This window comes from Crocuta crocuta, unplaced genomic scaffold, assembly GCF_008692635.1.
Source record: "Crocuta crocuta isolate KB4526 unplaced genomic scaffold, BGI_CrCroc_1.0 scaffold24, whole genome shotgun sequence".
Taxonomy (NCBI): domain Eukaryota; kingdom Metazoa; phylum Chordata; class Mammalia; order Carnivora; family Hyaenidae; genus Crocuta; species Crocuta crocuta.
Window position 1 is genome coordinate 1,902,079 of NW_027530974.1, and position 23,916 is coordinate 1,925,994.

Below are 23,916 nucleotides of genomic sequence, written 5' to 3' on the forward strand. Positions count from 1 at the left end.
GGTTAGGATTTCACAGGAAGTCGACCTTTGAGTGGGCCTGTCGGGTGGGTGGGCGGAGCTCGCGGCTGTCGAGGAAGTAGAGCTGCTCCAGAGCCTTCCGTATTCCCTGAAATTGGGTGGTGGGCGGGGCCCGCGGAATTTCCTAGGGTCCCGTGCTGAACTGTCAAAGGCCGGGCTGCGGACGTAAACCTGCCCTCGGGCCAGGATGACGGTGTGGCGATGCTTTGTTTGCTCTCATTCTGTAGCGATAATGGGTTTTCATCGCAGTGTCCTTAACGTACAGTGGTGCATGCTCTGGTCATAATAGGATCACGTACCTGTCCCGGGGTGGGACTGTTTACCAACCCTTTGAAAGGGCCTTTTACTCTTGCCCTCGGGGCTGCGCTGGTTGCAGAGATAAACAGAAACATTTCCGGATACTCTTAGAAGTGAGCGGTAAATGGAAAAGAAGAGTCAACTGCCTTAGCGGCAAAAGGGATGAGTATCCTAACCCTAGGAAACCTCTTAGGTAGTCAGTGGCAAGTTTGCTTTTACGAAGTGCTGCAGAATCTCTTCGGGGTTTTGAAGACGTTAAGCTACAAAACCCCAGGGATAGGAAGAGGGGCGGTTATTTCTTTATTTCTTGCTGACCTTTGGCTCTTCCTTGCCCAGAGCTCCTGTTTGTTTTGGGCAAAGCCTGAGTCTGTTATATTCAACCCACTCTTCTGAAGCCCTTTGGTAAACACCAGATAGGTAACAGAGTAAAGGGGGAAGTTGTGATCAAGCAAAAATGTGTATAGGTGAGCAAGGCTATAAGATTAGGTCTTTGCATGGAATTTTAACAAAGACAGATTATAGTTTACTATCTAGAAGAGTAGCATGTGTTAGTGAATCCATGGTAGAGGTTTGAATGAAGAAACAAAAGTTCAGTTCCAGGGTCTGCCACTTTAGATGACTCTTTTAACTTCAGATTTTAGTTTATTTCTAAATTAGAATGGTAAGAATAAAACAAACTCATAGAGTCATAATGTGCTAATGTACATGATAATACTTGGTTAAACTCTTTCAGTCTTGCCCTTTGCTTTTCATTTGATTTTTCCTTACTCGGGGCTCTTGTTTATCTGGGGCAAAGCATTAAGCTGTTGTAATTAGAAGAACCTTAGAGAAGTCCACGTTGGATACTTCAGTAAAATCAGAGTTCTATTAGCAGGGAATAAAGGGGCAATGATAGGTAGGCAGCTGACATTTTCTGACTCTTTATGTATGGCCATCATTTAAAAATCAAAAAACAATAGTCTACTACTGAAAGATAAATATGAATATGTTTAAGTCTTTTTAAAACTTAAAATTTTTTTAACATTTTAAATTTATTTTTGAGAGACAGAGCATGAGTGGGAGAGGGACAGAGAGAGAGGGAGATAGAATCCGAAGCAGGCTTCAGACTCTGAGCTGTCAGCACAGATCCCACTGCGGAGCTTGAACTCGTGAATTGCCAGATCATGTCTTGAGCCGAAGTCCTATGCTCAACCAACTGAGCCACCCAGGCGCCCCTTTTTAAAATATTTTTATTGAAGTATAACATCATCAAATGTGAAGTGAACATTTCATAACTGAACAGCTCTGTGAAGTATCACAAAGTGAACATTACCCAGGTTAAGAAATAGAACATTGCCATCATTCTGAAATAAGACATTCATTATCTCCTATGTTCTGTCAGAGTAACCACTATCCTGTGGTTATCCTGTCTGTTAATACTGTAAATTAATTCTGCCTTTGTTTTTGGCATTATTATTTATTTGTTTTCCCCCAGTGAGGTGTAACTGACAAACACAATTAAATATAGATATGAGTATTTTGATATGTATATAGACTTATATTGCTTTAGAAGACATCTTAGAAATTTGTGAAATTCCTTGAAATTTTCAGTTAATTTCAGTGGACAAAATTTGCATTCCTGAGTTCCTGAATTAACATCTGTTTATGAAAAACAGTAAGAAATTCTATTAAAATGAACATAATTACATTATTAGTTGAAATTAGATATAAGAGGGCAGTGTACTTTCATTAATTGCTCTGTACCATAGTTTTCTACCTGCCTACATTCAGTGTTTTTGTGACTTGGGTATCTAAATTACTCACAAGACCTTCCTAAGATATTCAGTGCTTAGAAAGTTGAATTGTTCCATGGAAAAAAGGGAGAAAAAAACCACAGTAAAAAAAGAAGAAATCACTGGAAACTATGCAAGAGGTGCACAGGATTAAGTAAGATCAGACCAAACTAGCAAACTGCAGGACTGGAAGGAGAACTGACTTGGGTCAAGGGCCAGCCTCACAGAGGGCCATGGAATCACCTGGAGGCCTCCTTCCCCTGAGGTTCATCAGGATTGCAGGAGGCTCTGCAAATCCTAGTTGGTCCTGGTCAATTTGAGGAGACAAGATCTTGCCTGAGGGAGAAAGAGTTAATAGAATTCCTCAAAAAAAGTTGAAACCTTACACCCAAATGGCATATTTCAGCGTTAATAATTCCTTCCTGTTTCTTTACTCTGTCTGTGAGCCTTTTTTTTAAGGTTATTAAATATTCATATACAACATTGTTTTTGAAAACTGCTAGATGTATTTCAGAGTATGGATGATATAATTTATTCTCTCTTCTGTGTATGTAAAATTTTTATATGCTTTTGCCGTTCTCTGTAATGTTCCCAGGAATACCCTTGTAAATAATCTATCTCAGCAGCTCTGATTAAATTGAAGAAATACTGAGTGAAGGAATTATTCTCTTTAAGAAATACATTTTATTTGGGTGCCTGGGTGGCTCAGTTGGTTGAGTGTCTGACTTCTGCTCAGGTCATGATTTTATAGCTTGTGAGTTTGAGTCCCAAGTTGGGCTCTGTGCTGACAGCTCAAATCCTGGAGCCTGCTTCAGATCTGTGTGTGTCCCTCTCTCCCTGCTCCTCCCCTGCTCGTGCTCTGTCTCTCTCTCAAAAATAAACATTAAACAAAATGAAAAGAAATACATTTTATTATAAATGTAATTCATGTTTATTGTAGGAAATTTGGAAAATGTAAAAATGTGCAGGAAAAAGTAAAGATCATCCTTCTATCCAAATATAATCCTTGCTAACACGTTGGTGTCTTTTGTTGTCTTTTTTCCTGTTTCTGTATCTATATGTATATCTAGACATCTACCTGTATATATAAAATTTTTTTATTTTTACCTGTAATTTTGAATGACTATATAACATTCCATCTTATGAATGTCCTGTAAATCATTTAACTGTATGTTTTATTTTTGGACAATTAAATAGTTCTTTTTAAAAAAATAATCATCCATTTAATGATCAACTGCCATATGTCAGGTTTTGTCCTAGACATTGTAGACAGTGTGCAAGATAGTTTCCTGCCTTCTGTGCAATTAATTAGAAATAATTCTCAAAGTAGAGCTATCTTAACTGTTTCAAGGGAGAAGTAAAGGGTGCTGTGAAGATGTCTAATGGGAAGACCTAGGATGGCTTCCTTGAGGAAATGACATTTCATTGAGACCCAAAGAATGAACAGTATGAACTAGGAGAAGAATGCGCCCTAAGAGGGTTATAGGGGAGAGTGGGACAAATGACTCTATCTCCTCCCACTCTACCATTCTTACAAGGATGGATCAGTAGAGGACTGCTGAGCAGAGGATCTCAGCTACACACAAGCATTCTCAAAGCCCAGTGAAATCGGTTAAATGTGGATAAATGTGGGCAGCTGAGCCAATCATAGCCAGAACCATGAAGTAGGCAACAAATGTGTTTTGCTTTCAGAAATGAGGAAATTGAGGCTTATGTAAGTTACCCAAGTCATGGGACTAACGAATTTTAGAGCTAGAGTTATTACTCACAAGAGAAAGGCCTGTGTGTGCTCTTTCCACGGCATTTATGGCTCTGCTACCTCTCCTTCAATGCCTGCCTCAGCACCACCATCACCCTTGGCCCCTGATCTTCATGCCCTTTATTTAAGTAGGCTCCCGTACTCCCTGTCTACCTGGTAGACGTGCTTCTTTCCAGAGGGTGCTTCCTCTTTTGGGTGATGTCTCATGTTACAGAAAGATGGTTCATAGTGTTGTCTACTGTGCTGCTATGGGAGCTTTCTTGGGGTGGCATGGTCTACCCACTAGACTGCCATCAGCCCGGGCATTTTCAGAAACACCTCAGGTAATTTTTTTAAATTCTCTGCCTTATAATATTTTATTATAAAAAATTTCAAAGTGTAAAGTTAAAAAGATTTAACACTCACGGCTAACATCATACTCAATGGTGAAAAGCCAAAAGCTTTTTCTCTAAGATTAGGAATAGGACAAGGATGCCCACTCTTGCCACTTTTTTTCAACATGATATTGAAAGCACTAGCCACAGCAATTAGACAAGAAAAAGAAATAAAAGGCATCCAAATTGGAAAGGAAAAAGCAAAGCTGTCACTATTTGCAGAAGACGTGATATTATCTATAGGAAACCATGAAGACTCCATAAAAAACTTTTAGAACTAATAAATGATTTCAGTAATGTTGTAGGATATAAAATCAATATGCAAAAATCTGTTGCATTTCTATACACTAATGAACTATCAAAGATAAATTAAGAAAACAGTTCTGTTTACAATTGCATCAGAAAAAATATCTAGGAATAAATTTAACTGAGGAGGTGAAAAATCTGTGTACTGAAAACTGTAAGATATTTTGGAAATAAAATGAAGAAGATACAAATAAGTGGAGAGATGCTCCATGCTTATGGGTTGGAAGAATGAATATCATTAAAATGTCTGTACTACCCAAAGTAATATACAGATTTAATTCCATCTCTATTAAAATTCCAATGGCATTTTTCATAGAAATAGAGCAGACAATCCTAAATGTATATTGAACCACAAAAGACCCTGAATCAGCAAAGCAATCTCAGGAAAGAAAAAAGCTGGAGGCATCACACTTCCTGATTTCAGACTCTATTACAAAGCTATAGTAATTAAAATATTGTGACATTGGCATGAAAAGAGACACATAGATCAATGGAACAGAATAGAGAACTCAGAAATAAACTCGCACATGTGTGGCCAATTAATTTACAACAAATGAGCCAAGAATATAAAATGGAAAAAGGACAATCTTTTCAAGAAATCATGCTGAGAAACTTGTATAGCCACATAAAAAAGAATGAAATTGGACCAGTACCTTATACCATACAAAAATATTAACTCAAAATGAATTAAAGATTTGAACATAACATCTGAAATCATAAAACTTACAGAAGAAACCATAGGCAATAAGCTCCTTGACACAGGTCCTGGCAATGATTTTTTTTAATCTGACACCGAAAGTAAAAGCAACAAAAGCAAAAATAAACAACTGGAACTACATCAAACTAAAAACTTTCTTCACAGCAAAGGAAACCATCAGCAAAATGAAAAGGCAACCTATTGAATGGAAGAAAATATTTGCAGATCCTATATCTTAAGAGCTTAATATCCAGAATATATAAAGAATTCATAGCAACTTCACAGCAAAAATTTAAAAAATCAACTAAAACCTGGGCAGAAGATCTGAATAGACATGTTTCCAAAGAAGACATACAGACAGACAACAGGTGAATGAAAAGATACTCAGCATCATTCATCATCCGGGAAATGCAAATTAAAACCACAATGGGATATCACTCATACCTGTTAGAACTGCTGTTACCATACAGACAGGATAACAAGTGTTGACAAGGATGTGGAGAAAAGGGAACCATCGCGCACTGTTGGTAAGAATGTGAATTGTTGTAGCCATTATGGAAAACAATATGGAGCTTCCTCAAAAAATTAAAAATAGAAATTAAAATTTTTTTTAAAAATACAAGAAAACAAAAACACTAACTCAAAAAGACATATGTACTCCCATGTTCATAGCAGCATCAATTGCAATAGCCAAGATATGGAAATAGTCTAAAAGTCCATCAATACATGAGTGAATAAATAGGATGTGACATATATAATACATATACTTATTATTATCATTATTGTTATTCAGTCATAAAAAAGGAAATCCTGCCATTTGTGACAAAATGGATGGGCCTTGAGGACATTATGCTAAATGAAATGTCAGTAACACCAAGACCATATGATCTCACTTATATGTGGAATCTTAAGGAAAAGATACTCATAGAGAGAGAAAATAGATGGGGATTGCTGGAGACAGGGCATGGGAGAAATGGGTGAAGGGGGTCAAAAGATTTTTAAAAATTAAAAAATCAAGAGCTACAAAAGGCAATGTGGTATTCTGGATTGGATCCTGGTACACAAAAAGGGCATTAGTTAAAAAAAAAAAAAATTGGGTGAAATCAGAATCAAGTAGGGTGTTTAGTTAATAGTAATGTACAAAGTTGGTTTCTTAGTTTTGACATATATACTATTAGAAGCTGGGTGAGGAATATATGGGAAAATTTAATAAATATAGAAATGTAGAAACAAATTGAGTATTGACAAATGCTTATGTGTGTGTAACTCTAGTCCCCACTGAGATGACAGAACATTACTGTCACCCCAGAAAATTTCCTTATGCTCCAGACCATTCAGTCCTCACCCTGTCTGTGGGCATCCAGTGTTCTTTTTCCAACATAGAATACTTTTTGCAGAACTTAATATAGATGGAATTACACAGTATGTATTCTTTTGTTCAAGGTTCCTTTTACTTACCATGTTTTGTGACCTGTACACATTGTTGTTTGTATTAGTAGTTCATTGCTTTTTATTACTGAGTAGTAATCCATGGTATGTATTTACAATCCTTTAAAAAATTTTTTTAATCTTTATTTATTTTTGAGAAAGAGACAGAATATGAGCAGGGGAAGGGCAGAGAGAGAGGGAGACACAGAATCCAAAGCAGGCTCCAGGCTCTGAACTGTCAGCATAGAGTCTGGTGTGGGGCTCGAACTCACAAACTGTGAGATCATGACCTGAGCCAAAGTCAGATGCTTAACCGACTGAGCCACCCAGCTGCCCCACCACCTTTTTTTTTTTTTTTTTTTTAAAGTTCTTAGTTTGGGCAATTTTAGCCATAGGACGAGTATAAATTCAAAGCCCAAATCTATTTGAAGACAGTCTCAAGGTTATGAATTCACTTGGAGGTTCTTTTATACCCCGTGTCTAATCTATAACAAATGAGTTTCTCTGCTAGTGCACTGCTTTTTTCCTGGCTATCCTTTCATTGAGGGATAGGTAGCCCATTGAGGAATGCCGTGTTAAGGGGGAAGTCTCTGTTTCAACCCTCTTTTATTTATTGCTTGACTGTCTGTCCCTGGCTGGATTTTAAGCCTTGACCTTTGGATGTCAAGATTGGCCGTGCACCACAGAGCCACGGTCTTAGTTCACCTGCTATAACAAATTCTTGACTGGTGGCTTAAACGATGGACAGTTATTTCTCACAGTTTTGGAGGGTGGAAGTCCAGCATCAAGGTGCCAGTAGATTCAGTGTCTGGTGAGGGCTTGCTTCCTTTGCAAATGGCTGTCCTCCTGTTGTATCTTATGTACTGGAGAGAGAGAATGAACACTCTCATATCTTTTATAAGGACCCTGACCTCATTCATGAGGCCTCTTCTTTCATGACCCAATTACCTCCCAAAGACCCCACCTCCTAATATTATCACAGTGGAGTTAGAGCTTCAACAAATGAAGTTTGGGGCAGACGCAAGCATTCAGTCTATAGCAGCCACCAAGTGGGTCATTGCCCTGTGGCCAGTGCCCTGTTCCTTTTTTAGTCCCTGGAGTTATTTTCCTTTCCATTGGTCCTACCTGTGCTATGCATTTGAATGGATGTTTGTGTTATGTTATCCAACACATAGAGGTCTTTTGTGGCAGGAAGGTTTTAAAATTTTTCTAGTCCTCCATGTTGCCAGAAATGGAAGTCTAAAAGACTAAAAGTGGTGGTTTTCACATGAAAAGATGCTCAATATCACTCATCCTCAGGGAAATGCAAATCAAACCACAATGAGATACCACCTCACACCTGTCAGAATGGCTAAATTAACAACTCAGGAAACAGATGTTGGCAGGGATGTGTTGAAAGGGGAACACTTGTGCATTGTTGGTGGGGATGCAAACTGGTGCAGCCATGCTGGAAAAGAGTATGGAGGTTCCTCAAAAAGTTAAAAATAGAACTACCCTATGACCCAGCAATTGCACTACTAGGTATTTATCCAAAGGATAAAAAAAATATAAATTCAAAGGGCAACATGCATCCCAGTGTTTATAGCAGCATTATCAACAATAGCCAAATTATGGAAAGAGCCTAAATGTCCATGGACCGATGAATGGATAAAGAAGATGTGAGACACACACAATGGTATATTGCTTGGCAATCAAAAAGAATGAAATTTTGCCATTTACAACAACATGGATGGAACTATAGAGTGTATTATGCCAAGTGAAGTAAGTCCATCAGAGACAGATAAATAGATGATTTCATTCATATCTAGAATTTTTTTTTAAATTTTTATTTATTTCTAGGAGAGAGAGCGATAGACAGCGTGAGCAGGGGAGGGTCAGAGAGAGAGGGAGTCACAGACTGAAACAGGCTCCAGGCTCTGAGCTGGCAGTCAGCACAGAGCCCGATGCGGGGCTCGAACCCACGAACCGCGAGATCATGACCTAAGCAAAAGTCGGACGCTTAACCGACTAAGCCACCCAGGCGCCCCTAGAATTTTTTTTTAAATATTTTTATTTATTTCTAGGAGAGAGAGAGAGAGAGAGACAGCATGAGCAGGGGAGGGTCAGAGAGAGAGGGAGTCACAGACTGAAACAGGCTCCAGGCTCTGAGCTGGCAGTCAGCACAGAGCCTGACGCGGGGCTCGAACCCACAAACCGCGAGATCATGACCTAAGCGAAAGTCGGACGCTTAACCGACTAAGCCACCCAGGCGCCCCCATATCTAGAATTTAAGAAACAAAACAGATGAACATAGGGGAAGGTAAGGAAAATAAAATAAGATAAAAACAGAGAGGGAGGCAAACCATAAGAGATTTGTTTTCCCCATATTTTTAATATTCATTTTTTTGAGAGACAGAACACAAGTGGGGGATGGGCAGAGAGAGGGAAACAGAACTGAAGCAGGCTCCAGTCTCTGAGCTGTCAGCACAGAGCCCAACTTGGGGCTCAAACCCATGTACCTTGAGATCACGACCTGAGCTGAAGTAGGACACTTAGCCAACTGAGCCACCCAGGCACCCCAAGAGACTCTAAAATATAGACAACAAACTGAGGAGCTAGAGGGAAGGTGTTTGGTGGGGGAGGGTGGGCTAAATGGGTGATGGGCATTAAAGAGGGCACTTGGGATGAGCACTGGGTGTTATATGTAAATTTTCCTGAAACCAATACTAAACTATATATTAACCAGAATAAAAAAAAGTAAAGCTGGAAAATTAGGAATATCAGAGCTTTGAATGCAAGGGTGAGAATCCTATGGTTAATTTTGTAGACAGGGTTCAGTTATACAGGGCCACACAAACCTTGTAGGTATAGAGTTTTTTGAATGAAGAAATTATATGACTAAGTATGAACTCTAAGAAAATTATCTGGCATCCTATATGTTGGATGTCTAGACAGGAGGCAAGGAGACTTGTTAGAAGGTTTCTGTAAAAGTCCAGACAAGAAGCAATAAAAGTCTTTATTAGAAGAATGTCAGTGGGCATGGAAAGGAGTGGGTGAATCCAAAAATACAGTCTGACTTGGTAAATGACTAGTTTTAGGTTGGAAAAATCAAAGAGGTTGCCAAAGGTGGAGTGGAAAACATTACATTTGTACAGTAGCTAAAGATTTAAGGTTTGTTAAAAAAGTTTCTTTCAATTCTGGGTGCTTTTTGGAGTGTTTATCATTTCAGAAAGGGCTTATCAATGTTTAAAATAAATCGGGGGTCCATTTAATCCATGTATTTATGAGTATGACCTTGTTCAGTTCAAACATGCTTATTGAGCATCTATTATATCCTAAGCAGCCTTCAAGGCACTGAGGCTAAAATGCTGAAGGAAAACAGGCATGATTCCTGCTCCTAAAATCTGTAGTCTTTTGAAATAGGTAATAATAAATTAGTTATTAATTCAATATTATAAATATAAAGATGCATATTGTGTATTTAATGAGTGTGTACCTATTCGAGACTTGTTAAGTTCTGAAAATACAACAATGAGCAAAACAGAGAAAAATTTCTACCTTCATGGGAGTTACTGACCCCTCGAAGATATATAAACAAGAGTATTTCAGATGATGATAATTGCTATAAAAATGGAACTAGGCTAAAAATACATATATATTGACAGGCTTACTTTAGGCAGGGAGGCCAGTGAAGGACTTTTTGAAGAGGGAGCAAATTGTGAAAAATATCCAAGGAAGAGCACTCCAGCCAGAGGGAAGAACACGTCCCAAGGTCCTCAGAAGAGAAAGAACATGTCAAGTTCAAGAGACAGAAACAAAGCCAGTGTGGCAGGAGTCGAATAGGCAAGAGGGGAGAGGTGGCGGGGGCAGGCACGTGGGGGTTCTGTAGGTCATGGGAAGAAGTTTGGTCTTACCCTGAGTGTGTGGAGAGTTTTAGAAGTAACACAGTTTAGTTTACACTTGCAAAAGGATCGCTCTGGCTGCCGTGCTGAGTAGACTCTAGAGGAATAGGGAGAGAAGCGGGGAGGCTCCATTAGGAGGCTGTGGATACACATGTCTGCCCGTATGTATATCTCTTGTCTTTTTATGGCAAAACACAATGTTTCTCCCTTTAGAAAAAGAGAACCTATAACATAAAGACTTTCTCATCACTCATCGTTTTTTGTTCCAATATGGGTCAATAAAACTATCTTTTATTTTTTATTTTATTTTATTTTTCTTAAATAGTTTATTGTCAAGTTGGTTTCCATATAACACCCAGTGCTCATCCCAAGTGCCCTTCCCCTTGCCCATCACCCCCCTTCCCCTCCTCCACCCCCATCAGCCCTAGTTTGTTCTCAGCATTCAAGAGTCTCTCATGATTTGCCTCCCTCCCTCTCCCCCACTATTTTCCCCCTTCTTCTCCCTCATGGTCCTCCATTAGCTTCCTCCTAATCAAGGGATGCAGGAGTGCTGATGCACAGGGGCACATGGACCCCAGTGTTCATAGCAGCACTCTCAACAATAGCCCAAACATGGAAAGAACCTAAGTGTCCATCAACAGACAAATGGATCAAGAAGATGTGGTTCATCTATACGATGGAATACTACATGGCAATGAGAAAAAATGAAATCTGGCCATGTGTAGCAACGTGGATGGAACTAGAGGGTGTTATGCTGAGCGAAATAAGTCAGGCAGAGAAGGACAGAGACCATATGTTTGCACATATAGGTGGATTAGGATAAAATGACCTTTTAAAGTAAAAGAAAAAAAATGTGGTTTTCTGTGATTCCACCAAACACATGGTAGAACTTCACATGTTTTTGGAATAATGATTTTTTGCACTAAGATGTTCTCTTATTTTTCTTACAGGCACAGCTCTGAAGGGGGAAGAAGTGCATTTTTGGACATTCTGAGGATTCACAAGGAAAGCAGACATGTCCTTGGATGACATTAAGATGAAATCTAGCGACTTTTTGGAGCAGGGGCATCTCGACAGCGGGGGCTTCGGGAAGGTGTCTTTGTGTTTACACAGATCCCATGGACTTGTAATCCTGAAAAAGGTGTATACGGGCCCCAAGCGCACCGAGTGAGTTGGGAGCAGAGGTGGGTGGGCCAGATTATGGGCTGGCCGTGGGAAGAGTTACTGTGGAGGAGAAGGGCGAGGCAGCTGATACGCATGACCCAGGCTTTAGAATGAGCCAGACCGTGGTGTGTCAGCTCGCGGGCTTTATGTCAGAGAACGCTGTGAGCTGGTTATTAATATCCCTGTCTCGCTGATGAGGATTCTGAGGCTGGTTAGCAGAAAGCTCACAGTTAATAAATAATGAAAGACAAAGGGAAGGAAATAAAGTAGGTGAAGGAGATCAAGGGTGATGGAGGCAATGAGAAGAAAATGGGGAGGGGTCAGTGAGATAGACTTATGTACTTGCTTCACAGTTTTCATGAGGACCATCCCTAAGTCTAGGGAGGGGGGAAAGTAGCCTAGTAGTTAGAAGTTCCAGAAGCCCTCTCTTTAAAGCAGCTGGTGGATTTGTTTCATCTCCCTCTCTTCCTGCTAGAGTGGTTACCAAGAGAGGCTGCTTTTTTTTAAAAAAACTTTTAATGTTTATTTTTGAGAGAGAGAGAGAGAATGCGAATGGGGGAAGGGTAGAGAGAGAGATGGAGACACAATCTGAAGCAGGTTTCAGGTTCTGAGATGTCAGCACAGAGCTGATGCAGGGCTCAAACTCATGAACCACAAGATCATGACCTGAGCCCAAGTCAGACGCTTAACTGACTGAGCTAGCCAGGCACCCCAAGAGAGGCAACATTTTTAATTACCCCTTCCAATGCAGCCCTTTTCTCAGGCTACTGTTCCTTGCTGCTCTTCATTTACTTGGTGTTCATTCGGTATCCACCTACCGTTTTTTGAGCACTCACTGCCTGTTACTGGAAAGGAGGAATATGGAGATGACCAGNTGCTTTTTTTTAAAAAAACTTTTAATGTTTATTTTTGAGAGAGAGAGAGAGAGAGAGAACGCGAATGGGGGAAGGGCAGAGAGAGAGATGGAGACACACTCTGAAGCAGGTTTCAGGTTCTGAGATGTCAGCACAGAGCTGATGCAGGGCTCAAACTCATGAACCACAAGATCATGACCTGATCCCAAGTCAGACGCTTAACTGACTGAGCTAGCCAGGCACCCCAAGAGAGGCAACATTTTTAATTACCCCTTCCAATGCAGCCCTTTTCTCAGGCTACTGTTCCTTGCTGCTCTTCATTTACTTGGTGTTCATTCGGTATCCACCTACCGTTTTTTGAGCACTCACTGCCTGTTACTGGAAAGGAGGAATATGGAGATGACCAGGAAACGCCTCTGCCTCCGCAAGCTTGTAGCCTGGACCCGGAAGGGATCAGTATGTGCACAAGTACCAACACAAGCACATGCCATGTGATGCATTGGAGCCATATACACTGCGTTTCTGGGGGTCACAAGGGACAAGGGCGCTAACCGTGCCCATCTTAACAGCACCTTTCTCTCCCACAGATACAACGAGTCCCTCCTTGAGGAGGGCAGGATGATGCATAGGCTGAGACATAGTCGTGTGGTGAAGCTCCTAGGCGTCATCTTAGAAGAAGGAAACTATTCCCTGGTGATGGAGTACATGGAAAAGGGCAACCTGATGCACGTTCTGAAAGCAGAGGTAAGGAAGGCTTTGCTGCATGCTGCACAGGCACGGCGCTGAGGGGCTGCCTGTCTGTGATGGCTGTCTTCACTGTGTTCTTTTGTAGCTTGTTGGTATCACATTACCCCTGTGTGGGTTGCTAGGTAGTTTGGATTTTCTGAAGTCAGTCCCCTTGTTAAAACATCCTGGACTTGCCCTTCCCAGAAGGTGGTCTTGCCTTCCCATCAGTCCTTGCAGACAGCTGTCTGTACCCCTCACCTGGGGAGGTCCCCCTCATGTCTTAGTCTTGTAGTAGGCTTTTGTCAGCCACCCTGGCATCCACTGATCAGGGACGGGCACTGTCTTCATGAAGCACATGGTCTGATGTGAAGTATATGCCTAATGGGTAACAGCAAACACTGGCTGATTGGTTAAAGGATGTACGCTCGAAAAGACTATATGTGGAGATGGACTATTGATGATGCTCTTTGATACCATTTAAGAAACTTGCAAGCTAAATATAGAACATTGGAGACAACAACACTGGATAAGTAAGACTTAAAATAGGAAAATAAAAATTGATTTATGAAAACCAAATCACTTTGATAAAGCATTTTCTAGATTTTATCTGTTAAAATTTTTTTTAATGTTTCTTTATTTTTGAGAGGGAGACAGAGCATGTGCAGAGGAGGGACAGAGAGAGAGGGAGACACAGAATCCAAAGCAGGCTCCATCCACACTCAGCACAGAGCTGATGCGGGGCCCAGGCCCACAAACCATGATATCATGACCTGAGCTGAAGTCCTATGGTTAACAGACTGAGCCATCCAGGCACCCCATAGAGTAATTTTTAAAGTTTTGTTTTGTTTTGCTTTGTTTTTGTTTGTTTGTTTTTGAGAGAGAGCTCAGGGGAAAGGGGCAGTGGGAGACAGAGAGAGAGACAGAGAGAGAGAGAGAGAGAAAGAGAGAATCCCAAGCTTCATACTGAGCTTGATCTCATGACTGTCAGATCATGACCTGAGCAGAAATCAAGAGTGGAATGCTTAACTGACTGAGACACCGAGGTGCCCCGAGTTTATCTGCCTATTAAGAGCAACGCCTTGTGCTAGTTGCTCAGGAGGCAATAGCAAATATGAAACAGACACGAAAGAGGGACAGATAAGGAAGTGAATGGTATAGTGTCATGGTGTTTTGATAGACATCCTCCTAGGGTGCTGTGGGAACACAGAGGGGAGGTAGTCACTTCAGGGTGGGATAAATAGGACAGGATTCCAGAAGGAGCCAAAGCCCAAATGACAAGCAGAGAATTAGGGAATGAATAAGGGTTCCAGGCAGAGACAATGGCATGTGCAAAGGAATGAAGAGTGTGCCAAATTTGGGAAACTACAAGTTACTGGATTTGGCCAAAGCATAGATTGCATGAGACAGCAGTGGGATGTGGCTATCTTTGGGCAGATATTTCCCCTTTCCCATTTTCTCCACGCCCCCCCCACATCTGCCCGCAGTTATGTCTGTTCTTAAATTCTTTTAAGTCCCAGACATCTCTCACAGATACCTGTGTGAAGGGTAAGAGATGTTCAGTTATACACACTGTGTTGTAATTTGATCAGATTTGTTCTCCCCAAAACTAGGTAAGACCAGCTGCCGCATGGAGTAAATAGCCGTTTTGATTTGGAGGTAAATCTTAAGGGACAAGGCAGCATTCTCCCAGATCAGGCAAAGATAAGGTAGACTAGTTTGGGCTCCAGAAGGAACTCAGAGGACATGAGGGAGAAAATCGGGAAATGGAATGATAAGGGTCTTTCCTTTGCTTGCTCAGAACTTTTTCCTAAGTCCAAAGGTGTATCAAGGAAGAAAGGAAAATCTCCGGCTATTTTTTGTATGCTGGTTATCAGGCTTCTAATTCATCTACATTATGGGTTTTAAATATGGTTTGGGGGGTTGACTTGGGAATCTAACTTCCATCATTTAAATTTTTTTACTGTTTACCAATAACCAACATATACCTAAACTTTTAGGAAAAAGCCTGTTTGTAAACTAGAGACTGTGCACACATACATGTACACACACATACAAACACAGTTCATGTTTTTCATTGTTAAGCAAAACTAATGTCCTTTTTTATGTTTTATTTATTTTTGAGAAAGAGACAGAGTGTGAGTGAGGGAGGGGCAGAGAGAGAGGGAGACACAGAATCTGAAGCAGGCTCTAGGCTGGGCTGTCAGCAGAGCCCGACGCGGGGCCTGAACCCACAGACTGTGAGATCATGACCTGAACTGAAGTCGGACGCTCAATCTACTGAGCCATCCAGGTGCCCCAAGCAAAACTAATGTTTAACTGCTATGATAGAAATTGGAGTTCTCTGTATTAATGTTGATATTTATACAACTAGAATACAGTCGTAAGTAAGAGGGACTTGAGAATTACAAAGACCTGAAATAGCTGATACCAAATCACCAAATAAATATTAAACTCACTTTAGCATTGTTTTAACATCATGTTATCCCATAGATTAGTCTTTACATGTTTGTAATCTGTGTGAACACGTTCTCTTGTATTCTTTTTTCTCAATGTTCATCTACACATTTCTGTGACACTGTTCACCTATTCAATATGTAGTAGCATGTATTAATGTACTATAGAAAAATACTTGTTTTTTTGTTTATTTATTCATCACTCAACAAACATTCCAGGCACCATGCTAGGTAGTCAGGATGCATTCTATAATGATGATGATGATTTGCTCTCAAGGAGCTTAACTTTATAGCATTTTAGTATATCGCCATATTGGCATGAGAGTTTTATTTTACACGACAGAACACAACATTAATACACTTTGCACCTGGGATGAACTCTTTCTTTAAAAGGAGGTTTCTTTTAAAATGGCAGCAGTGCTGAAGAGCATAATAGAAGGGATCCTGGTAACTGCAGATCATACCCAACTTAACGATAGTTTGACTTATCGATTTTTTGACTTTATGACAGTCAAGAGCAGTAGGCATTCATTGGAAACCATACTTTGAATTTTGAATTGATCTTTTTCTGGGCTAGTGATGCAGTACGATCCTCTCTTATGATGCTGGGCAGTGGCTGCCAGCCGCACCTCCCAGTCAGCTATGTGATCACAAGGTAAACAGCTGATACACTCACAACCATTCAGTCACACAGGCATTTTGTTTCTCACTTGCCGTTTCATATTCAGTCAGTTACATGAGACATCCAACGTTTTATTATAAGATAGGCTTTGTGTTCAAGATTTTTCCCAACGAGGTCTAATACAAGTGTTCTAAGCACATTTAAGATAGGCTAGGCTAACGTATAGGAGGATTAGGAGGAATTTAACGGAGTACCGTGTGGGAGAAGAAGGGGAAAAATAGTGGGGGAGAGGGAGAGAGGCAAACCATGAGAGACTCTTGAATGCTGAGAACAAACTGAGGGCAGAGGGGAAGGGGGGTGATAGGCATGGAGGAGGGCACTTGTGGGGATGAGCACTGGGTGTTATATGGAAACCAACTTGACAATAAACTATTTAAAAAAAAAAGATAGGCTAGGCTAAGCTATGATGTTCACTAGGTTAAGTTAAATACGTTTTCAGTTTAACAGTATTTTTAACTTATCATGGGTGTGGGACATAACCCCATTGGATGTCGAGGAACACCTGTCTGTCCTAATGTTCAGACCCCAGTACTCTTGAATAAAACAGTTGGTTTGGCCTGTTTGCTTGCCTTTCTGTTTCATAGACTTAATATCACTGTTTTAGATCAGTATCCCCCTTTCTGTAAAAGGAAGGATAATTCTGGAAACCATTGAAGGAATGTGCTACTTACATCGAGAAGGAGTAATACACAAGGACCTAAAGCCTGAAAATATTCTCGTTGATGATGACTTTCACATTAAGGTAAATCATAATCTAAAGGCATCTACAAGATTGGGGTGATTTTAGTTTTAATTCTCCACTATAAACCCATTTTTGTACATGGTAGACCTTAAAGGAAAACCTCACTAAGCTTATAACTGGTGGCAGTGGTGCTGGAAGGTTTTAATCTATATTTTGTATCAGTTTGGTGTAGTAAAGGGAACAAGGGGAAAGGATTTTCCTTTTGTTCACTCAAGAGCAAGAGTTAACTAGATGGAACATTACATCTAATTGGCTTTGGCAGCAGGAATCCAAGTGCGAGAATCTGAAAGGGGAAGCAGCATTTGGGGGAGAACTCAGGAACTGCTTACACAGGCATCCTTCTACTACAAGATTGTGCTTCTAACACTTCCTTCTAATCTTGGACAGATTTTTAATCCTACGACTTTAAAGGACAGTTCCTTCTTTACATTAATAACTTACTTCTAATGTATCTCTTATGTTAGAATCTCTGGATTTTAGATAATCATGGGCTGGAATTCATACCTATATGCTTGGATTCCTAGAGGCAAAAGTGAAACTGTCACCTTTGATTTCTTCTCCGCATATGGTTCTGTAATTTTGTCCTCCCATCTCCCTCTTTGTTCTGTGTCTCACCTTTGTATTTTTCTCTTTGCTTTCTTGTCTGCTTCTCCTCCTTCCCATCCTGTCTTCTCTTAGGTTCAGGCCAACAACTCAAAACAAGTAACACTACCACCCTTTTCCTCAATGTGTCTTTGGAACCCTTAGAATCTCGCATCCTTGGGCTTCGGGACACCATTTGGGAAAACTGAAGGTGCAGTACCTAGTTACCATCTGCTCTACAAATCTGCTGAGAAGAAAATACCTTGTATTCCTAGCCCCAGAAGTAGTTGGAAAAACATATACAGAGTAAATGAGGAATTAAAATAAACATGTTTTACTGTAGTTCATGTCAGAAATGACTTCTGCTTTTCCTCTTCCCTCCCCCTCCCCCAACCCTACTAGTAAATTCCCTGGGTTTATTGCATAAGAATTGAGATACCAGAATTTCACATGGACATTTCTTAGGGGAGATTTTCTAGATGGTTGAAGAGACACACCGTTTCTATGAGTCTGTTCAGAATCTAGTGCAACCATTTCAGGAAATTCACTATACCTTGCATCTATTAGATAAGCCCCAAAGTTAAAGACAAGTCTGATTTGCTTATAGCTTTCACAGAACAATCCCCTTGACTTAATCTCTTGCAGATAGCTGACCTTGGCGTGGCTTCTTTTAAGACGTGGAGTAAACTGACTAAAGAAGAAATTAATGAGCAGAGGAAAATGAATAATAGTGCCCCTAAGAAAAATGGTGGAACCCTCTGCTACATGGCCCCTGAGCATCTGAATGACATCAACGCAAAGCCCTCGGAGAAGTCAGATGTGTACAGCTTTGGCATAGTACTTTGGGCAATATTTGCGAATAAGGAGCCATATGAAAGTAAGACATTTATAGAGCAGTGGAATCTGTATGTTAATCAAAACTGCTGAGAGAAATAGTGGCCTTCAATGAAGTCAGTTAAGATTTATAATGTCTTTTTACCCACTAGACTGTAAGCTAGTCCCACAAGGGCTGGGACCATCTCTAATTGATTCAGTGCTATTTCCCCAGTCTCTATATACACAGAGCCTGAAAACACAGTAAGTGTTCAATACATTTTTGTTGAATGAATGTTTAATCTCAGTTTAGGAATCAGAGATCACAGGAAAAGTAGGAGCCTTGATGATGTACCTGAGCTTGGGAGGTATTGTAGAATTCCGGGATTCTTCCTGGATGGGAAAGCTTCCTTGCTTCTGCTTAGGAGACATCCTTTCATTCATTCACTTGCTCCTTCACTCAAGAATTCCTTTTTTGGGGGGCACCTGAGTGGTTCAGTTGTTAAGCTTCTGACTCTGGAGACTCTAGATCTCAGGTCATGATCTCATGGTTCGTGAGATCTAGCTCTGTGTCAGGGCTCTGTGCTGTTAGGGATCCCTCCCTGGGATTCTCTCTCCTTCTCTCTCTGCTTACACATACCAGAGGAACCCCAAAGCAACATGCCCTCAAACAGATTGATCTTCTACTTGTTCTCTGTGTAGTCCTCTTGACTCTGCTCTTCTCATGTTCAGAAAATGGCATCACCCTCCCCCCACCCCTGCACCCTACCTAGTTGCCAAGCCAGAAACCTTCCATGTCTAAGTCTTAGCTTTGCCTCTTGTCTCCTACATGCAATCAGACATTTAAGCCCATGAACTCAAGGTATATATGTGATATAGGCTACATCTTGAATCCATCCGCTTCTCTGTATCCCCACCAGACTCTATGTAGTTCAGACTCTCCATATTTCCGCTGACGGCTGCTCATGCCATTCCCCGTTCACACTGCAGCCATGTTGGTCATCCTAAAAGGCAAGTATGACCATCTCACTCATCTTTTTGAAATCTTTCCAAGGCTTGCTGGACTTCCAGTCTATTCATATCCCGCTTCCCTGGCCTGGAATCCTCCTTTCTGAGTCCTGCTTCCTGATTCTTTACGTGGATAAATCCCGCTTATTTTTCTGGACTTGGCAAAGACTTCTCTGACCCTCTAGTCATGGTTGTATTAGCAGAAACTTTTGTACTTACTTTTTGAATAGCAATTACCACTCTGTTTTACGTCACTTTCAATGAACTGAGCTCCTTATGGGTAAGAGCTGTACCTTATTTGTCTTTATGGTAAAATCTGGAGTATGCCATTGGTTTTAGTCACATATTCTATTTGTTCTATCAAGATGCCTCTTTGGTGTGAATTTTATCTTTCATCTGCAGAGGTTAAGATGTCGTTTGATCATCTGGGCAGTGGGCCATGTCACAGGGTCATTCTGCCTCTCAGGGATGAGGCAGTCCTACTAAAAACACACCACAGGCAGAGAGATATTAGCAGCCTGTCCGAATTCTGCTGTCTTCCTGCCTGAGACACTTAGGACCTGAGAAAAAATCAAGTTAAATCCTCTTTGTTTTATAGATGCTATCTGTGAGCAGCAGTTGATAATCTGCATTAAATCTGGGAACAGACCAAATGTGGAAGACATCATTGAGTACTGCCCAGAGGAGATTATCAGCATCATGAAGCAATGCTGGGAGGCAGATCCAGAAGTTCGGCCAACATTTGCTGGTGAGAGCAGTTTTCAAGGCTAAGTATATCGCCTGAGGCAATTGTCCTAGTGAGACGTCATCAAGAAGTTGCTTTAAGTTTTCAAAAAGCTGAGCTCCACTTGTGATTTCAAATTGCTTTTCTAGATTTCTTTTTTTTTTTTTTTTTTTAGATTTCAAACATTTTGTTCAGTGAAAAAGATACCATCCCTCTCAAAAGCATGAAGATATATAAGGCCCATTTATTTCTTTATTTTCATAGACCTTTTAAAAAATTGTGTTAAAATATACATAACACACAATTTAGCATTTTAACCTTCTTTAACTGTACAGCTCAGTGGCATTAAGTACTCTCACATTGTTGTTACAACTATCACCACGGTCCATCTCCAAAACTCTTTCATCTTCCCAAACCGAAGCTCTGTACTCATTAAATACCAATGTCCCATTCTCCTTCCCCCAGCTCTTGGTAACCAACCATTCTCACTTTCCGTCTCTTGGAATTTGACCTCTCTGGGTACTTCATATAAGTGGAATCGTACAGTATCTTTCTGTGCCTGGCTTCTTTCAGCAAAATATCTTTAAGGTTCTTCCATGTTGTAGCATGTGTCAGAATCTCCTTCCTTTTTCTTGCTGAATGGTTGTGTATATACCACATTTTCTTTATCCATTCATCTGTTGGTGGATACCTGGGTTGCTCCTACTGGCCTTGTTATTTTGTAGATTTTTTTCTTTCTTCTTCCTCTCCTTGTGTAGCTGACATCTTTGGAGATGTATGTTGTCATTTAGATTGAGCCTGTAGTAGAGGGAGAGGGCAAGGGACATGGATGGTTGCCACATCCTTGTATCTCCCCCAGACCAGGTTACCTAGGATCTTAGGCAAAGGAAAAATGGAAATCAGAGGAAAGAAAATCAAATGAGGACAAAATAAATAGTAGGAAGTCACTTAGGAGCCAATAAAGCATTTTGCCATCATATTTCTGCTATGAGGAAAAAGAATTAAAGCCCCACCTACCACTACTACCAAGCATTAGAGTGGTACTTTGATTTACTTGATTGTTTTCTTATTCTCTTAGTCAGCCTGAATTTTCTCCTAGCTTGATCTCTTCTCTTCTTCCGTGGCTTTTTCATTTTTTTTTTTAAATTAAATTTCTTGGGGTGTCTGGGTGGCTCATTCTTTTAAGTGTCCAACTCTTGACTTCGGCTCAGGTTGTGATCTCACAGTTTGTGGGTTCGAACTCAGCATTAACAGTGTGGAGCCTGCTTGGGATTCTCTCTCTCTCCCTCTCTCTCTCTCTGCCCCTCCTCCACTCTCTTCAAAATAAATGAATAAACTTTAAAAAATGAAAATTAAATTTCTTATTTTGAGATAATTGTAGATTTGTATGTAGTTGTAAGAAAAAGACAAAGGGTGCCTGGCTGGCTCAGTTGGTAGAGCGTGCGACTCTTGATCTCAGTTTTGTAAGTTCAAGCCCCATGTTGGATGTAGAGATGACTTAAAAATCTTTTCTTTTTTTAATGTTTATTTTTGAGAGAGACAGAGCAAAAGAGAGAGAGAAAAGAGAGAAAACACAACTGGGGGAGGGGCAGAGAGAGGAGAACAGAGGATCTGAAATGGGCTCTGGTCTTGACAGGAATGAACCTAATGTGGGGCTCAAACTCATGAACTGAACCATGAGATCATGATCTGAGCTGAAGTTGGATGCTCAACCTAATGAGCCACCCAGGTGCCCCTACTTAACAATCTTAGAAAGAAAGAAAGAAAGAAAGGAAGGAAGGAAAGGAAAGGAAAGGAAAGGAAGAACGGAAGGAAGGAAGGAAGGAAGGAAAGAGAAAGAAAGAAGAAAGAAAGAACACAGAAATATCTCTTGTATCTTTTACCTAGTTTACCAAGTGATAGCATCTGGCCAAACTATATATAGTATAGTATCGCAACTGGGATACTGACATTGGTACAGTCAGATATGAAACATCTCCATCACCATAAGGTCCCCTTATGTTGCCCCCTTATAGCCATCCCCACTCTCCTCTCCATGCCCACCCTCCTTCTTCACCCTCTGGTGATCACAAATCTGTTCTCTGTTTCTTTTCTTTTTTTTTTTTTTTTTGTCATTTCACAAATGTTATGTGAATAGAATCATAAACTACTTTTTGGGAACCCTTTGGGATTGGCATTTTGCCACTCAGTATAATTCCCTAGTGCATCCAGATGGTTGTGTGAATCAATGATTTGTTCCCTTTAGTTGCTGAGTAGTATTCTATGGTGTGGATATACCACAGTTTGTTTATTGGCTCCTCAAAGGAAATCTGGTTTGCTCCCAGTTTTTGGCTGTTATAACTAACACTGCTATAAATATTCATGTTACAAATTTTTATGTGGACATAAGTTTTTATTTCTCTGCAATAAATACCCAGGAGTTGGACAGTTAAGTTGTATGGTAGTTTCATGATTGCCTTTTTGTGGGTTCTTAAATGGCTAAGGATATTGAATATCTTTTGATGTGTTTGTTTGCATCTGTGTACCTGCTTTGGTGAAATGTTGCTTTATATCTTTTGCCCATTTTCTAATTTGATTGCTTTGTTTTTTACTGTTGAATTTTTTTTTTAATTTTTTTTTTTAATGTTTTATTTATTTCTAGGAGAGAGAGAGAGAGAGACAACGTGAGCAGGGGAGGGTCAGAGAGAGAGGGAGTCACAGACTGAAACAGGCTCCAGGCTCTGAGCTGGCAGTCAGCACAGAGCCCGACGCGGGGCTCGAACCCACGAACCGCGAGATCATGACCTAAGCGAAAGTCGGACGCTTAACCGACTAAGCCACCCAGGCGCCCCTTTTACTGTTGAATTTTGAGTGTTCTTTGTTATATATAGTATTTCTTCATTGGATACATGGTTTGCAAATATTTTCTTCCAATATATAAGGTTTTTTTTTTTATCGTCTTAGCAGTGTCTTTCATAGAATAAAAGTTATTGAAGTCTATTTTAATAATTTTTCCTTTTATGGATTATACTTTTGATGTCAAGACTAAGAACACTGTTAGTGTTACATCTCAAAGATTTTCTCATATGTTTTGTTCTAAAATTCTTACAGTTTTACATTTGTCTGTGCTAAGTATATTTTGATTCTATAATTGGCAAGGAAAATTTTTAATTGCTAACCAAAGAACAGTAGCACAGAATTAAATATTTGGTTGTCCTTGCCAGTTTTCAGTTTATAGTTTATTGGAAAAATACCACAGTCTGTTTTTAGTTAGTTTTTGTATAAGGTACATGGTTTAGGTTGGAGGTTCGTTTTTTGCTTATGAATATCCACTTGTTCAAGCACCACTTGTTTGAAAGTCTGTCTTTCCTCCATTGAATGGCTGTTTCTTCTTTGGCAGAAATCAGTTGGGATATTTGTATGGGTCTATTTTGGGTTTCTCTGTTCTGACCTATCTACCCCTCTGCCAATACTCACAGTCTTAATTAATATAGTGATATGTCTTAAAATTGAGTAGATTGATTCCTACCACTTTTTTTTCTTTATTTAAAAAATTCTTTTAGCTCCTGTAGTTTCTTTGGCTTCCTGTATAAAATTTAGAAAAATCTTGTCTGTACCGACCAAAAAAAAATCTTACTGGGATTTTGATACAAATTG

At 40.2% G+C, this 23,916-nt stretch overlaps 1 protein-coding gene across 2 annotated transcripts in view; it reads left to right on the top strand.

Moving 5' to 3' along the window:
* The window catches only part of RIPK1 (receptor interacting serine/threonine kinase 1), a 40,852-nt gene that overhangs the window by 302 nt on the left and 16,634 nt on the right, over positions 1 to 23,916 (top strand). The window contains exons 2-6 of one of the 2 annotated variants that reach the window (XM_077770025.1): positions 11,483 to 11,699; positions 13,138 to 13,294; positions 17,016 to 17,153; positions 18,381 to 18,612; positions 20,155 to 20,304. In XM_077770025.1, the coding sequence (XP_077626151.1) occupies positions 11,548 to 11,699; positions 13,138 to 13,294; positions 17,016 to 17,153; positions 18,381 to 18,612; positions 20,155 to 20,304 (829 nt within the window). In that variant the 5' untranslated portion in view covers positions 11,483 to 11,547. Of the gene's footprint in view, positions 1 to 11,482; positions 11,700 to 13,137; positions 13,295 to 17,015; positions 17,154 to 18,380; positions 18,613 to 20,154; positions 20,305 to 23,916 lie in introns of those variants that run through there. The other variant, XM_077770026.1, reaches the window with a different exon arrangement.